The sequence below is a fragment of the Macrotis lagotis genome, chromosome 6, assembly GCF_037893015.1.
Source record: "Macrotis lagotis isolate mMagLag1 chromosome 6, bilby.v1.9.chrom.fasta, whole genome shotgun sequence".
NCBI classification, from domain to species: domain Eukaryota; kingdom Metazoa; phylum Chordata; class Mammalia; order Peramelemorphia; family Peramelidae; genus Macrotis; species Macrotis lagotis.
Window position 1 is genome coordinate 219,136,831 of NC_133663.1, and position 18,765 is coordinate 219,155,595.

Here is an 18,765-nt window from a genome sequence, read left to right on the forward strand (position 1 = left end):
TGCTAATCATTCTAAAGAACAATTCATTTATTCCTACACTCTCTAGTGTTTTTAGTAGGAATGGGTGCTGTATTTTGTCAAAGGCTTTTTCTGTTAGTATAATTGACTGTATCAATAACAAACCTAACAGTTTTCCTATGCATTCTTGGGATAAATCCTTTTTTTTGGTCATAGTGTATTAGGCTATTGTTAACTTGCTGTAATCACTTTGCTAAGATTTTTGCATCCATATTCATTAGGGAAATTAGTCTATAATTTTCTTTTTCTGTTTTGACTCTTCCTGGTTTAGATAACAGCACCATAATGGTGTCATAGAAGTAGTTAGGCAGAATTCCATCTTCACCTATTTTTCCATAGAGTTTATATAGAGATGGAAGCAATTGTTCCTTAATTGCTTAATAGAATTAACACCTGGTCCTGGAGATCTTTTTTTTTAGAAATTCAACAAGCTATCATTGAACTCCCTAAGAGAAGGTTATTTAGGTAATTAATTTCCTCTCCATTTAACCTGGGAAACTTATATTTTCATAAGTATTCATCCATTTCATTTAAATTATCAAATTTAGTGCCATATAATTGGGCAAAATAATTCTGTATTTTAATTTCCTCCTCATTGGTGGTGAGTTCACCTTTTTTTCAATGATACTAGTAATTTGATTTTCTTTTCTATTCAAATTAACCAAAGGTTTATCAAATTTATTGATTTTTTCATAAAAATCAACTCTTAATTTTATTTATTAGTTCAATAGTTTTCTTGCTTTCAATTTTATTAATTTCTCTTAATTTTTAGAATTTCTACTTTATTTAATTGGGGGAGTTTTGATTTGTTCTTTCTCTAATTTTTTTAGTTTCATGCTTATTTTATTGGTTTCCTCTTTCTCTATTTTATTCATGCAAGCAGTTAAAGATATATCCTGTAATAACTGCCTTGACTGTATTCCATGTTTTGGGGTGTTGTCTTATTATTGTCATTATCAAGGATGAAATAATTTATTCTCTCTATAATTTGCAATAGAGTTTTGCAATCTGTGTCTTCCTGTAATTCCTTCAATTTTTCCCTCTAAGAATTTGGATGTTATATTACTTGGTGCATACATAAAAAGTAAATACAAAGCTCAGTGAAGAAAATAATTCCTTAAAAATTAGATTTCAGCAATTGAAAACTACTAAGACATTATGATATGATAAAATTAAAAAAGTAAAAGTTGACATCATCTTTGAATAATTATCAGTCTGTCCTGATAGATTAGAACTAGAGAGCAAAATGGAAATTGAAAGAGTTCACCAATCACTGCCTGATAGAGATACTAAAACTGAAAACTCCCAGAAACATCATAGTCAAATTCCGGAGCTCACAGATCAAGGAGAAAGTATAATAAATCATCAAAAAAGAATTAATTCAATATCATGGGACTACAGTCAGGATTACACAGGATTTGGTAGCTTCCACATTAAAGAACTGAAGGACTTAGAATATGATATGTTGTGAGGCAAGGGAGTTGGGATTACAACCAAGAATCACTTGTGACATATGATTATAATGGAGTATTATTACTATAAAATGACAAGCAGGAAGATTTCAGAAAAACCTGAAAGACTTATATGAAGTGATGGATTGACAGTGAGTTAACTATTCTCATCAATATAGTAATCTAAGACAGTTCCAAAGGACTGATGATGAAGCATTCTATCTGCTTCTAGAAAAAGAACTGATGTTGACTGAATACAGATTGAAGCATGCTATTTTTCACTTTCATTTTTTTCTTTCACATGAATCATCTCATATTCAAATGACTAATATGGAAACATCACATAATTGCATATGATTGTTTACTATATAATTATTTACTGTCTCAGAGCAGGGAAGAAGGGAGGAAGATAATAGAATTTGGCACTCAAAGCTGTAAATACAAATGTTTAAATATTGGAAAAAATACCAGACAACTAAATTATATAGATAGAAATAGTAGATGGGTGTGATGTAGAAAGAGGAACCTTGGAGATTCACTTGCACAACATTTTTTTTACTTGAAAAGATAGTTTTCAACTTTTTTTTTTGTATTTTTGCAAGTCAGTGGGGTTAAGTGACTTGCCCAAGGTCACAGGCCTTAGACCTTAATTGTCTGAGGCTAGATTTGAACTCAGGTCCTCCTGACTCCAGGGCCAGTGGTCTATCCATTGTGCCACCTAGCTACCTCATCAACATTCATTTTTATAAGACTTTGAGTTCCAAATTTTTCTCCTTCCTCTCCCTTCCCCAAGACAACAAGAAGTTGCATTGTACAATCATGTAAAATATATTTCCACATTGTGAAAAGAAAGAACAGAACAAAAGGGAAAAACCGCACACACACAAAAAGTGAAAATTGTATACTTTGCTCTGTATTCAGACTCCATAGTTATTTCTCTGGATATGAATAGCTATTTCCAGCATGGGCTCTTTGGAATTTTTTTAGATCATTATGTTGCTGAGAAGAATTGAGGCTATCATATTTGATCATTGTATAATGTTACTGTTACTGTGTATAATATTCTTCTAGATCTGTTTTTCTCACTTAGTATCAGTTCATATAAGTCTTTCCAGATTTTTCTGAAATGAGTCTGCTCACATTTTTTATAGAACAATAATATTCCATTATATTCATATACCATAATTCATTTAGCCATTCCCAATTGATTGGTTCAAATTAGTTTACAATTCTTTTCTACTACTAAAAGAGGTACTATAAATATATTTTTATATGTGGGAGTTTTCCCCTTTTTTTGTGATCTCTTTGGAATACAAAATAGTGGTAACTGTTGAATCAGAGTTTGATTACCCTTTGGGTATTGTTCCAAATTGCTCTCCAGAATGATTTGATCAGTTCACAATTTGACCAACAATGCATTAGTATCCCAATTTTCCTACATCTTCTGCAACATTTATCATTTTGCGTTTCTGTTGTATTGATCAATATGATAGGTGTGAAGTGATTGAAACTTCACAGTTTTAATTTGCATTTCTCTGATCAAAGTGATTTAGAGAATTTTTTTTCTTATGACTATAACTTGTTTTGCTTTCTTCATCTGAAAACTGCCTATTCATATACTTTGATCATTTATCAGTTGAGTAATGACTTGTGGTTCTAGAAATTTGACTTTGTTCTCTATATAAATGAGACCTTTGTCAGAAACATTGACTGTAAAAAATTGTATCCTAATTTTCTGTTTTCCTTCTAATTGTAACATCCCTTTTATTTTTCAAATTAGGAAACTGAGTCCTAGAAAAATGAATCAGCTTTTTCAACCAAGAACTCATAGATCATGGTAGAACTAGACAACTTAATGATATTAACAGCTAAATGTTCCTCTAGTGCTTTAAAGATTTGTAAGACATTTTGTATCCATGATCTTAATTATTCCTAATAGCTATTCTGCAAGGTAGAAAATATCTAAGGAGTTATCCCTATTTTAAAAATTCCAAAATTGAGTTTCAGAGAAGTTAATTTAGTGTCATGATCTAAGGGTCAAAAGGGAGATTTGAATTCATGTTCTTTCTAGCCTCAAATTCAGTACTTTTTCAACTATATACTGGGCTTCTCTTTTAAATTCTACTTCACTGTACTTTGTAATGCATGACAAGTATTTATATGTAAAAGATATTTTAAAGTACTAAGTACTTTAAATGGTCATTATGAAATTGTAGCATTATTAATTTGTCTTATCACTTCCTTTAAAAATAAGTAATGTAGAGAAATTATAGCCAGGTTTAATGTCAATACTTGCTTAGGGTTAGCTTTTTAATAGATTAGTTTTTAAATTGACATAGAAAGGGAAACAGCTGTGATGCAATGTAGAGTCAGTAGACTCCTTTGTAAACTCTTACTGGCTAAGCGATAAATGATATAAATCATTGAAACCTTTCTGATCTTTGTATATCCCATCTATAACATAGGAAAAAGAAAACCAACCCATTTGGTGGTGCAATGCATAAAACACCTGATCTAGAACCAAGAGGACATGAGTTCAGATTCAGGCCACAGACAATTACTAGCTGGGTGAACCTTAGCAAATTACTTCCCCTCTGTTTGTCTTAAAGTGTCCTCATCTACAAATAGGGAGAAGTAGTGCCCCTTTGCCAGTGTCGTGAGGACACAGTACATGGCACATATAAGTGTTAGCTATTATTATAATTATTTGATTTACTTAACATTTATCTTGTAAAGATAAAATGATCTAACATATATAAGCTTTTTAAGTGCAGGGACTTTGGTTTTTATCTGTACAACTGATGGTTACGGAATTGAGTGTCCTATATTGATGTTTTGAGTAATGGTTGAAGATATGAAGTTTTACTATTAATGTAATATATTACCTTTTCTGATACTATGAAACTTCTCATTATAGAAATGAAATATCTTCAATAACATATTCAACTTATCGGGGTCCCAGACATATTTTGAAAATTTTGAAGAAACAGAACAAATTAGAGACTTTGACTTCCATACAAAGAGCAGATGAAACTTCTGATTCTAGTGCAACTACTAAAACTGGAACTGGAAGTGAATCTGAGACTGTCATCTCTCCAGATTCATCAATCAACAATAACACAGATCCACTCAAAGATCCTTTAAAAGATGCCTTTTTAAATAACAGTAATTATAAGCAATCTTTATTAAACAGGCCATCAGCTACTGAGACTGTCTCTAATTCTATGGTTGAGTCTTGTTATAATCATTCTTTAAATTATGTACCAGTTTACAAAATAGACAATGATATTATAGGATCAGTGTTACATGGAAATAATACCAAAGACCATGAAAATCCTGCTTTTCAGAAGACAGGGAATCCAAAAACCACTTCAGAAAGCAAGTCTTTGAAGAATGAAAGAACAGAGCAAAGAGAACATTTTCAACCTCCAAGTATAGTTCTTTCTGACCTGAATGTAGGTTTAGCTAATAGAGACTCTGAAACAGTCAAACAAGAATGTGAAGATTTGACAAGTCCAAGTAAAACAATTTTACATGATGAATTGGAATTGCCAGAGAGTAAATGTTCAGTATCTGATCACTTTAGCAATGTTGTTCTTAATCAAGATGAATCAGATAATGAACATATGAATGAAGAAAGCAGATCAGTTATTCAAGACTCACAAATAAATATGCAAGTCAAAAAAAACACAAAAGAAAAAGAAATCTCAGCTAGTGAATCCTTATCCTCAGCTAACATATTACATGCAAAAAATGTAACAGTTGAATCTTTACCAAAAGATACTAATTATAGTCTTACAGCTAAAGACAAAAACTTTGATTCTGGACCATCAGATAAAGTGTCTCAAGGCATTTTAATGATTCAAAATGACTTTCCCTCTATAAAATCTGTTAATGAATCATTAGAGGTAGATTATATACAAAATAGCATAATACCTGAACTGAAATTTGAAGTAGTTAATAGAAACAATATTTTGGTATCATCCTTTGAATATGAGAATCTTGAAATGGCCAAAGTCTTACCTGGCACTTCAGATGTTAGCAATGAACAAACATCTCCCATCCTTGAAAATGAAAAGGTTGATTCTTATGATTCAACTCCTAGCTTGTATTTTGAGGGTGGCACTTTTGAAAAATGTCAAGCTCCAGTTTTAAAGAATATGAGTCCTCCTATAGAGCATGAACAAGACAAAATTGTTCATTCCACAACACTCAAGGAGAGTACTAATCTAGTGCAGCCTGAGCTTGATTTCAAAGAGATTTACCAAGATGAGATTTCTCCATCCAACTCTAAACACCTGAAGGCAACATCACAAAGTTATTATAGATCCCAAAGTGAAACGCCATTTGTTCTTGTGAGTGATGTGGCAGAGGATTTGCCTCATAGTCATGATAGTCAAGTCATAGAGTCAATGACATATGATGAGAATAAAATTGCTCTCAGTCCTCATGTATCTAGAAACATTGATGGCACTAAAACAATTTCTGACAAATCTGGAATAGGGCATAGCTCCTCTGAAATATTACCTAAATTCCAAGATGATGACACTTTACAGTTTCTAGGTTCTGATACCAATGTGACAAAAATCACTTCTAAATTAAAAGCCAAAAGTTCTCTTGAGGTTTCTTCTATGATTAGAGCAGAAGAAGCAACCTCATTTCAGAGACATTATGAAAAAAATAATTTATTAGGTGACACTTCTCACAGTGTTTCACATTCCACCAATAAACCTGAAGAAGCTAGCATGGTTGTAAATTCATCTAAACCTAAAGGTAATTTTGAAATTTTCAAAGTTACTACAGAACTCTCATGTGAAGATACTTCTTTAGTTATGATGATGTCCACTAAAAGCAACCATTGGGAATTTGAAAAAGCTAACCAGATAGTGGCAGAAATGGACTTGTATCATTGTCACAGCAAAGATGTATCTAAGATTCATACGGGAAAGGGAGGTCCTAATTATCTAACTGCTGCGGTGCTGAAAAATGGTATGGAAGCTGATGCTCAAACAGTTGCTAGTGCTACAGTGTCAGTTAACAGCTCAAGTCAACAGTGTTCTGAAGCATCAGCTGAGGACACAGGAACAAGGAAAAGAGCGCAGGACAGACCTCTGGACTCCAACAGTGATTTAGTTAAAGTGGCTGAGAAGTTGGTTAGTATAATTTTGGACATTGTGAGACAACATCTAAAGTCCACGCAAATAGGGGTTAATCACCAGGGATGTGATGCACTTACCCTAAAAGAAGAGACCATTGGGGAAAAAAAATCAGAAGAAAAAGAAAAGACACTGATTCAACTACCAGATCATTTGGATGAGTGCAGTTTTGAAGATGTGTCAGAATACAAAAGAGAAGAAAAGGCCTATGTTTTAACTGCTATTGGTGAGAGGAATCTCCTTATTGATACCAATAAAATGGATATGTCTAATTTATTAATAATCAAAGCTAGGGAATTGGTCAGTGAGGTGATTTGTGGTGCCCAACAAAAACTGATAGATGGTCATTACAGAAAAACTAAGCCCAGAAACTCTAACAGAAATACTGAAATGACCAATGCCATAAAGATTCTGAACAATGATATTGTTAAACCGCATTATATAGCTAAAGGATTGACTTTAGAGCAGCCAGAATCCCAAAACATAATTAAAGTTAGTGAAAACAAAGAATCAAAAAGTCTTTTGGCTAAAAGTAATTTAGATGATGACACAGATTCAGCTAAAATAAGAGAAATAGTGCCTTACCAAAAAACTTTACATGCTGGAAATGGATTGGAACAATCTGATGGTGTAGAGTTGCCAAAATCATATGTTTTACTATCAGAGAACATATCTCATAAAGATTTAGATGATGAAAAAAGTGAAGAGCAAAAGGTACCAATTCAAGTAGAGTATGTGGGTAACCATAAAACTCAGAAAGAAAATACTAGAAAGCTTGGTTTAAATTTCAAATGGCCAGCTTTAATGAATGATGAAGTATATACTCATGTACCTAGCACATCCAAAAGCAGTTTTTCTGATAGTCTTGTATGTATTAGTGAAAAATGCACACCAGGACACAGCAATAAATCACTGCCTATTGCTGTGTTAGAGATGGGGAAAGTACACAGAAAAGATGCTGATTTTAGTATAGGCAAAATTGAGATGGCACCACCCATGCTAGAAATGGGAAAGGCATTCAAGAAAAGTACTGAATTAAAGGTAGGAAAAAATGAACTGATGCCCTCAGTGTTAGAAATAGGGAAATCAAACAAAATGGATGCTGAATTAAATGCAGGAGAAAATAAGCTGATGCCTTCAGTGTTAGAAATGGGAAAATCATATAGAAGTGAATTAAATATTACAAAATTAGAAGGCACACCTGACAATTTCAAAATGGGAAAACCATTTAAAAGCAACACTGACAAAATGACACCTGTCATGCTAGAAATGAAAAAGGCATTTGAAAAGGAGATTGAAGGGAATGTTGGGAAAGCTTCAAAGATACCCTACGAGTTAAAAATAGAAAAAAAACACAGAGATGATAATCCATTGAATATTACACAAGTTGATGTGGCAAAACCCACTATCTTGGAAATAGCAAATATGAACCAAAAGACTGCTGAAGGGGATACTGGGGAAAGTAAAGTGATACCTGCCATGTTGGAAGTGGAAAAAGTATATCAAATGGATACTGAAGGGAATTTGGGAAAAACTGAAACAACAGCTATAGAAGTAAAGGAAAGTGTGGTGCTATGTGACAACAAAACTAAGTTAGAGTTTGAGGGATATAAATTCCCTACATTAAGTGAGGATTGTACAGAAAACATTGACTGTATAACAGTAGATTTTTTACCTGAAGATTCCAAGCTAAGGACAGAAAAGAATCTATGTATGACTTCAGAGTGTGGTAAAGAAAGAGGTCTGGATTATGACATTGTAAATGAACAATCACGTTTAGCTTTTATGCCACAAGATGAACAAAGTAACTCTTCTTTCACCATTTTGTATGAAGAACCCCTTCAAGAACAGGGTCGGTGTTTATCTGCAGAAGAAGGGGGAGCACATTGTCTAGTGCTTCCTGATGAATCCCCCGATAGTCTGCCACATGTTCTGGTTTGTGAAAGATCTGAAAGTAGAACTGACCTTGTTCATCATTTTGAAAAGGAAAGTAAATCCAGTGAGATGTTTGATAGTGACATTTCTGAAATATTCTTATCTGTAGAGGCAAAAAGATACAAAGTTTATCCCATAGCCTTATCTCCAATTTATGAAGATGACAGCTCTCAGGAAGATATCTTATCTAGTGAAGTCTCACCAGGTCACCGGGGATCTAGTGCAAAATCAAGAGATGGTGCTAGTCAGCCCTCCTCTGTGTTATCCCTTCTCCAATCAGTGTCAGAGCGTCTAAGGATGAATTTTGATGGACAAAAACTTGAGACAGAGGATGAAGAATTGGTAGATGAGGATGAGGAGGGATCACAACATAAAGAGATTATTCTTAAAACCGGAAAGAGAGAACATGTTACTTTTCAACTTCCAGATTGCTCAACTACAGTTTATCAAGGAGAGGACCAAGAAGGATCTAAATCTTCCAAGCTGTCACTTTTTCTTTCAAATGAACCCACTACCTCTACTCAGCAAAGTGTCCTATGGCCAGACAGGTCCTTACTTCCCCATGCACCAGGTGCTTTCCCTCAAAAATCCGACCTCACATCTAAATTGCATTCATCTTTCAAGAGTGTCTATAATCAATATTTGCAAACTACTAAAACCTTATCACCTGAGAAAGGACCCAGGTTTGGAGGCAATCTTCAGGAACCAGTCCTCAAATTAAGTACTTGTCTGGAGGTGAGTTATTTTACTTGAATATTTAATCATATATATGACAAAATGTTATTTTTTTTAAAAAATAGTCTAAGATCATATTGAGATATTTGATGAACACTCTGATGAGGTGTGTTCAATGGATGTTTTGTTATTTTTAAAGTAGCATTAAGAGTGTTATAAAGATGTGTTCAATTTCTTCTTTGCTACATATTGGCCATATGTCATCTGTGTCACCTAACTTTTCTCATCCTTACGAACTCTAAAATTACAATTTGCTGTTTTGTATTGCAAAAATTTTAATCTCACTTGAATCTCTCAGCAGTAATATAGATCTGAATTTTTAAAAAAGTAGCCTTGAAGATAGTGATCCCATAATTGAAGTGTATGTTTATTTATCTTAGTGGAATTTTGGATGCATTATTATTATTATTATTATTATTACATTAAAGAATACTCCCAGTTATTTAATATTGATGCTGAAATACTAAGAAGCAGTTTATTGTACAATTCTTTGCTGATATTTAATTTTCAAACTAGTATAGGTGAGAATATTTTTAGGTTTTCAAGATAAAATATCTGGAAGGCTGTGACTTTCTCTTGTATATATTTATAATTGTCCATATTTGTGTCCTGAAAACATATATGTATGTATATTTATGAGGACTTCAAACTCCCAACTTCTCCCAAGTCACAAAAGAATTTGTAATTTTTTTCTATTTTTTCTCTTATAAAAACACATATTCAAATTAAGAATAAAAGAATTCATTTTCTATTAGCTTCTTTTATCATAAGTTTTTTCCTACACTTTCTCTGAAGTTTAAAAAATAACACAGTAAAATGCACGATTACTTATGAATGCTGATATTGCTTAAAATATTAAGGCATTTCTGATAATTCAGACAAGAAACAGGTGACTGAGGAGAAATCATAGTTTTTATAAATATTTTATAAATAACTGTTTACCTTTTACAGCTTTATTCATGTGGAAAGTTTATGATATACAGATCAGGGCACAGTTAAGGACAGTTTAGAGAAATACAACTGAAATTTGGTTTAGAGCTCATATTTTTCAGTTAGAACAATATTTTATAAATGCAATTACTTTTCTGCTTCATTTAAATGTTCTCATTTCTTCTTTGGATAAACTGTTGTTCTACATGTGGAATTTCTTCTCTATTTGTTTTTGCTTTTTGGTTTTTTACTAATATTTGAGATGATGTAACTTTTATTAGGATTGCCAAGATATTTAATCTCCATTTTCCTGGGTTGGTCAGATGTTGTGATTAATAATGCTTTAAAGATCATTCAGTAACTGTAATGTAAAGCAGTTTTTCAGGTTCCGAACTTGAAAATTTTGTAATCCAACAAACTGATTTCTTCTATTTTTATGATTTCAGAATCCCTTTGATAAACAAAGCCTCAGAAGTAACCCCAGACCTGGCAAGGTAAAGATAGTCATTTTCTGTAGATTCACATGAAGGTACAGAGAAAAGAGAGGCATGCTTAGTGCAGAGGAAAAAGGAACTTTTAAACATTGTTTTTAGTGATTCAAAAGGCTTTTGTTTTACCTTAGGTTTGCATCTACACTAGTTAAATTGTTTTGTGTATTTAGAAACAATTTTTAATGCATATTTTATTTTTTCTGAAAATCAAATGCATTTTTTAAATTATGTATATTTTCAGATGGTTATCTATGACCTTCATGGAAGCAAGTATAAACAAGAGATTTACAATAGCATTCTTAATGCTACATCCTGGACTTTTCCAAATGGAGTATTCATCAGAATTATAAGAGGATGGTAAGCAACCCTCATGTGAATTTTTTAAAGTCTCTTTTCTGAAATGTATACTTTTGCTTTATATCTGTTTCATATCTTTAAAGGTATATATTCCTTTTCTCATAATTTCTTTGATAGAAGCTAACATTTTAATTAGACTTTTATGATATGGTAAATATTCTTTTCCTTTCTTTTTGGCAGAAAAGGTAAGCCAATTCAGCTACCTTGATAAAGCCATGCTGCCATCCGTAGATAAGAACTAACATGTATGTAGTAGTTCTTTAAGGTTTATACATTTCTTTACTTGCAATATCTCATTTGATCCAGAAAATGTCTTGTGAGATTGTACTATTATTATTCCCATTTTATAGATTAGGAATTTGTTATTTATAGAAATGAGGTGACAAGTCAGTGCTTACACTGATAGTTGATATCTGAATCCAGATCTTCTTGACTCTTAAATCACATTCATATGCCAATGCAGTATGTCATTCAGAGTATCATAACATTACTTGTAGCTATGTTTTTATGGTATTAATATACGAGAGTTTTTTAATCAAGTAAAATTATATCACCTTGGCCATTTTAACCCACACTTGAAAATATTCAGAAAAATAGCAAGATGTTCAAAAATGTGGAGGTCAAATGGTAAAAAAATTGATTACTGTAGTTTTTGGTAGCTTAGTTGTCTTTTGTTGAATAAGCTGCATGAAATAGAAAAGTAATAGAAAACATTATTTTTTTCTTTTTTCATTCCTTAGTAATAACTAAAGAATGAATATTTTCATAAGGATTTGCTAAAATTAGTAGAAGCATAGAATGTTATAGAAAATTTTCAGGTTGTCCTATTAGTATATGTTAATAATATGCTTATGCACTTTTAATAATATGCCTGCCTTGTCATTGAAATAAATTTTAAAATTTGTAATTGACTTTATCTTTTGTAATACATATCAGCTATTGAAGTTGGGCTGTGGTTTTGTGTGCACACAAAATGAGTGTAAGAGAGTGTGTGTGTGTGTGTGTGTGTGTGTGTGTGTGTGTGTGTGTCTGACAAAAAATATTTTCCTTTCCAAATCTGTTCTTTTTTTTTTTTTAATAGCAGTCTCATTGGTAAAGACTAAAATACATCCTGTTTAGAAGCAGGATTTTTGTCATGGAAAAAAGACAAACCCTATAAAAATTTAAGGAAATCAGACATGATGTATGCTATGACTTACAATAATATCCTTTTGTGTTTATCTAATATCTTAAAACAAGCTATGTGTACCTTGATTTTTATTGTTGTTGCTATTAACTTTAGCTGGATTTTATATGAGAAACCACATTTCCAAGGTCATAAATGTGTTTTAGAAGAAGGAGAAAAAGTGCTCAATCGTGACTGGATTTTTCGGAGTAAAAAGCACCATACAAGAAACTTTGTTATTGGCTCAATCAAGAGAGTATCAAAGGTATCTAGAGTGCTCTGATTTTTTTATTTTGAATATTTTTCATGTGGAGAGGGATCTAGTTATATTTCATATTTTAAACATATTTTAATTTAAATTTTAATACTTGATACTAATAGTGCTAATTTTTATTTTTTACAATATTGCAAGGCAAGAGGTTTAAGTGACTTGCCCAAGGTCACACAACTAGGTAATTATTAAATGTCTGAGGCCACATTTGAACTCAGGTCCTCCTGATTCCAGGGCCAGTGCTCTATCCACTGTAGCACCTAGCCACCCCAATTTAATTTGCTAGTTTAATTTTTTTCCTTTAAATATTTGTGCTTGAAGATGTGATTTTGATATATATTTAAATGTTGTAATATAATTATTCAGAGAAAAGGAAAAATAAGATTTTTTGGTTATCTATTTAGCAAACACTAAAAATTACCAGTATTTTGCTTCAGAAGTGGATGAGTATTGTCATGTCTCTACAGTAGAGGTATTTGTGAGGGTTTTTCATTTGGGTTTTTATATGAAAGGAAAATTATACAGGAAAGGAAAAATAAAATTTGAGCCTTTAATTTGTGTTTTTCTAATAAGAATCTCTAGGTTTAAAGTCACATTTGAATTTGTGGAATTTGGGGGGGTTTTTGTGCTAAGTTATAACTGTCTTTGGTCTATAATATCACTTCAGATATTCCTTGCAACTTGAAAACTTTTATCTTTGCTATGATTGGGCAAATCCTCTGATAACAACTTTGCTGTCTACTTTTGTAGCAGCTTCTTAACTGAATTTTTAAAACAAGATTGTCATTAAGCAGTGAAATAATTTTATATGAATCCATAGTTCATTTCTGAATTCTGTAAATTCTTCAACTTTTCTCTTTGGGATTCTGAATATTATAAAGTTTTTTCATTGATCATAATTTTTGGTTTATGCTTTATGAGATTTGATCATAGAAAAGGCACAACAGGGAAATAATTCTGATGAAAATTCTTAATTTATCAGATTAGGCCATGCATACATGAATACATACATGCATGCATATATAAATAAATGTATATGTACATATAAAAATTAACCTGCAAAGTGAAAGTCTAGAGTTTTAAGAGGAATTTAATGTGACTGGAAGAAAAAAGTAACATATGATAACTGAAATGCAGATAATTGATTAGGAAAAAACATGAAAGATAAAAAAATTATATCCCATGTATATAAATGTATATACAATGCATGTATAAATATATATATATATATATATATATATATATATATACACATACATAAATGCATACATAGAGCCCTTCAAATTTATCACACTTTTTTTTGCCCTACTTCATTATTGTGATATGGTCCAAATACTGTTATTGTCCAAGCTTGAGGTGATGAGGGCCTACACTATCAGTGTCAGAGGGGAAATAGGTGGGGGAAAGTGTGTACAGGAGATGTTACAAAGATGGAAAGAATAGGTCTTGACTACTGACTGTGTATGTGGGATTAGAGTGAGGAGTCAAGAATGACTTCTAGGTAGTATGGAGGATGGTGGAACCTTCAGCAGTAAAAGGGAGATTCGCTTTGAACATGTTGAATTCATGATGTCTATTGGATATCTACTTGAAATTTCTAGTAGGAAGTTGGAGATATGATACTAAAGGTCAGCAGAGAGGTAGATTTGAAGATCATCAGCATAGAGATAGCAATCTACAGGAACAGTATAGCAGTATTTCTAATTCTGTCTTTGTTTAAAAAAAATAGGTGACTATAGAGTTATTTCAAGATAGCTCCAATGAATAATTTTATTAGCATCTTAGATAAAAGTATAAAATACACAACTGCTCAGAATTACATGTGACAAAAATCTGAGAATAATATATAAAGTTTCATTTGTGTCCAGATCCAAAGATTATTAGCTAGAACAGTAATCCAGATCTAAATAAGATGAACTGTATTGGAGATGAATGTAAAAGTTTTTAGTTGTTTAATTTTCACTTGTACCTGACTGTGACCCTATTTGGGGTTTTTCTCAGTCAAGATACTGGAGTGGTTGCCAGTTCTGTCTCCCAACTCATTTTACAGATGAGGAACTGTGACAAGAAGACATAAATGACTTGCTCACGGTCATACAACTATTAAGAGAACTCAGTAAGATGAGTCTTCTGACTCCAGTACTATCCCTGTGCCACCTGGTTAGCCTATACAATTCTATATTTGTGTAAAAAAAATGTACAGGATGAGAGGATACATGGCTAATAGTTTGAAAAAGTATCTGGAGATTTTAATGACTTGTAAATTCCAATTCTTCATTTTACAGATAAAGAATCTGAGAAACAGGGAAATTAATTGACTTACCCAGGGTCATACAGCTAGTATATGTCTGAGGCAGGTTTTGAATACAAATCTTCCTAGCTCCAAATTCAATATTCCATACCCCACGCTGCATCCTAATTGAAAGGAGGTGATAGCCTCCAAGGGACAGAACTTGCATTCTGTATTAATCAAACTGCATCTGGAGTATTAAGTATGCCATTTTAGTAACCATATTTATGATTTAGATTATAGCCAGAAGTGAACAATCGGTTTTAAAAAGAGAATTGGAGAGCATGCTGTATAAGAATAATTTGAAAGACTTGGGCATGTTAGGTGATGAAAAGAAGACTTGAAGTGGAGGGAGGACATGATGATTATTATCTGCAAATGATTATTTGAAGGGATGTCATGTGGGAGGTGGGATTATACTTATTCTGCTTGTCCTAAAAGACCAGACCAAGGAACAGTAAATGGAAGTTGCAAAGCAAAAAATTGAGATTTGATAACAAGGTAAATTTAGTGATTATTAGAACTATGAAATGTGACCTCAATTTTTGAGGGAGTGTGGGTTCCTCCCCATTAAAAGTCTTATAATAGACTATCTAATCACTTAGGGACAGTTCTCTCTAGATAAGTTATAAGTGACCTGTAAGGTTTCAAAAATTATTTTATACCCTGAAATTTTGTGATTTAGTACCAAAGTGGTTTTGTTTTATAGGATTCAGCACTTGAAGTTTAAAAAAAAAAGTTTCATTGGTCATGAGGTAATTTTGGAAGAAGGAAATAAATTCTTAACATCAATCTAAGTTCACCAAGATCATGGTCACATGGGAGGAACCATATCTAAATGACCAAGGCCTCTCACTGTATTGCCAGTAGTCCTGCTTGCTATACTAATAGGCAACAGGGTGTAGATGGTTCTGGAAGAGGCAATGAGAAGGATGTCTTTGAACAACATTCCCCCTCACTTTAATCAAGATATAATGTGTATGTCATGCCATCGTTCTTAGATTACAAAGAATAACAATCATCACCATTGCTGAAAAACAACAAAGGTGCTATTCATGTGGGCTAATGACATTAAATAGCATCACCTCATAGGGTTGTTGAGAAAATCAAATAATATTTATAAAAATCACTTAACTAAGGTCTCTGAGCATTCTGAGATATTGCTGAAAGATAGGCACAATTTTTAATATATATAGGAGCAGTTAGGAGCACTGGCCCTGGAGGCAGGAGTACCTGAGTTCAAATTCAGCTCCAGACACTTAATAATTACTTAGCTGTGTGGCCTCGGGCAAGCCACTTAACCCCATTGCCTTGCCAAAAATAAAACAAAACTAAAAAAAAAACCTAAAAAAAATCACTTGGTCTTTGGCAAATAGTGGCACCATGTAAATGCTCATTTCTTTTTAACAGTTTTATGTAGAAAATTTTAAAAAGGGAAAACAAAATGCTTCTTCACTATCCACTCTCTAAATAGAACCACAGAGTGATATAGAAAAAAGGAACCCTTTTCTTAATCTGTAGTAGAGATAAAAGATACATCAATAAATTGAGCTTTTAGAAAAAAATGACAAATTTAGTGTTACATTAAATATTATGGGTTCTATCCATTATAATTCTTCCAACTCCTCATTCTTCTTGTTTTATATTTGGCATTATGAGTTCAGATGGGTCCCCTTCTTCTTAACCTCCTCCCCTCCAAAATGAACACTGTTTGAATAGTATAATACAATGGAAGCTTAATTGTGAGAACATTTCAAGTATATGATCAGTTACTACAGACCTCTGGGGAGATATTAAAGTAGCTGTGTTTTGGATTTTTAAAATTTTTTTGCGAGGCAATGGGGTTAAGTGGCTTGCCCGAGGCCACACAGCTAGGTAATTATGAAGTATCTGAGGCCAGATTTGAACTCAGGTACTCCTGACTCCAGGGCTGGTTCTCTGTCCACAGCGCCATCTAGCCACCCCCTGGTAGCTGTGGGGTTTTTTTTGGGGGGGGTTAGATTTTTGCAAGGCAAATGGAGTTAAGTGGCTTGCCCGAGGCCACACAGCTAGGTAATTATTAAGTGTCTGAGACCGGATTTGAACCCAGGTACTCCTGACTCCAGGGCCAGTGCTTTATCCACTGAGCCACCTAGCCGCCCCTGTAGCTGTGTTTTCAATATGTCTAGCCCTCTATTGTGTTATGACTGAACTAACAAAAGAAACTTATGTAGCACTATGTAGGTATATGGGATTTTTTTTGAATTGAACTAGATTAAAGCCTTCCAAGAAAGGAAATACTCAACTCTTTATAATTTAAAGAATACTTTTATAATTGGATATTATTAATATATTATATTTTAACAAAAAACTTTTAGGGAGGAATTGAAAATTTTACTTTACTTGGGTTTCTCTTCATATCCATAGGATCATAAGTTCCTAGATTTTGAGCTGAAAGGGGCCTAGAGGTCATTGAGAAACTATTTTCTAGAGATTATAATGTTTTAAAAAATGGGTAGAAAAATAAAGTTCAGGAAGTTGTGATCTCTGAAGTATGAAGTTCAAAACTTTTTGTTGAGATAAACCCTTAAGGGGGCAGGTAGTTAGTTGGTACAGTGGATAGAGTACTGGCCTTGGAGTCAGGAGGACCCGAGTTCGGAGCCAGCCTCAGATACTTAATAATTATCTAGTTGTGTGACCTTGGGCAGGTCATTTAACCCCATGGCCTTGCAAAAAGAAAAAAAAAGATAATCCCATAAGAATTTAATGCTTTTTTGTGTCTTTATAAAACTTATTTCTGTCAACTGTTTTTGAAACTTCACAGTTCTTAATTCTAGTGACTGTATTTATTGAATAAAATCTCCATTTCCATTATGTGCTGGTCATTTTATGTAATGCAAAAAAGTTTATTATAGTCTCTAGGCTTGAGTATATTATATTCTAATTGGTTAGACAAGACTTACACAAAGGAAATAGCAAAAAATCATATGCAATTAAATGCTTATGGTATGGGGTAGAAAAGAAGTGCTGTAAAATCTCAAAGAAATGAGAAAGATTACTGTGAACTGGGAAAGTCATAGAGTGGTAGAATATTTTTTAACATGGAAGGGTGTCATACATACATACATACCTAGTTACATACTTGTATGTTTGTGTAATAAACAAATGTTTGAGTGTAGAAATGAATATGATAGCAGTTCTGATTTTTTTGATCTCAGGCTTCCTTTTTACCCTTAAATATTATTGATAAATAAATAACATTATTGAAGACCAACCCCCAAGAGGTTTTGTTTATGTAGGTTTTATCTATTGATATTTACTGTATTAGAAATGAAAAGATCTTTGTAGTATTATGAAAATAGTTTTGATGTCATGGACCTCTTACAAAGTTCTCAGACCATACTTTGAAGACCTTGGAATATGATATATTGAAGGAACCAAAAGGAGCCCAGCAGACTGAAGGAAAATTAGAAAGTCTGGTTAGGTTGAAACCAAATTACATGTAGGACCTATAGATGATAGGAAGCTATCAGTAGGACTTTTTGAGTAGAGAAGTGCCAATATGGAAACTACTCGATGCTTAAATTTGTTGTAGTGTGTAAGATGCAGTTAAGTGGGGAAAGTAAAGAGTAGAGACTTATCTGTAAATCTAAGAATTAGAAACTGAGAATAATAATAGTATGGGTGAAAAAAGAAGGATAGATATGGATATATGTTTTGATAAAAGAAATAAAAAATTAATGAAATCTACAGCATATAAAAGAGAATAAAATATCTTTGGGGAATAAAAATATGATAGTCTTTGGTAAACAAAACAATATGAATTTTAATATGTGGACAAAAATAGCATGTTATAAAAAGTCTTTTTTAGAAAAATGAAAAATAATTCAAGTAAATTAAGGTACAACCCCAAATCCATGATCCCTACCAAATAAAAGTTATATACATATATATATATGTATATATATGTTATGTTATATAAAGTAA

General features: G+C 32.6%; 1 protein-coding gene across 1 annotated transcript in view; it reads left to right on the plus strand.

Moving 5' to 3' along the window:
* Positions 1–18,765, plus strand: part of CRYBG3 (crystallin beta-gamma domain containing 3) — a 120,595-nt gene that overhangs the window by 43,589 nt on the left and 58,241 nt on the right. Inside the window, exons 4-7 of the mRNA XM_074192306.1 lie at positions 4,387–9,295; positions 10,672–10,719; positions 10,958–11,073; positions 12,356–12,503. Of these exons, the coding sequence (XP_074048407.1) occupies positions 4,387–9,295; positions 10,672–10,719; positions 10,958–11,073; positions 12,356–12,503 (5,221 nt within the window). The remainder of the gene's footprint in view (positions 1–4,386; positions 9,296–10,671; positions 10,720–10,957; positions 11,074–12,355; positions 12,504–18,765) is intronic.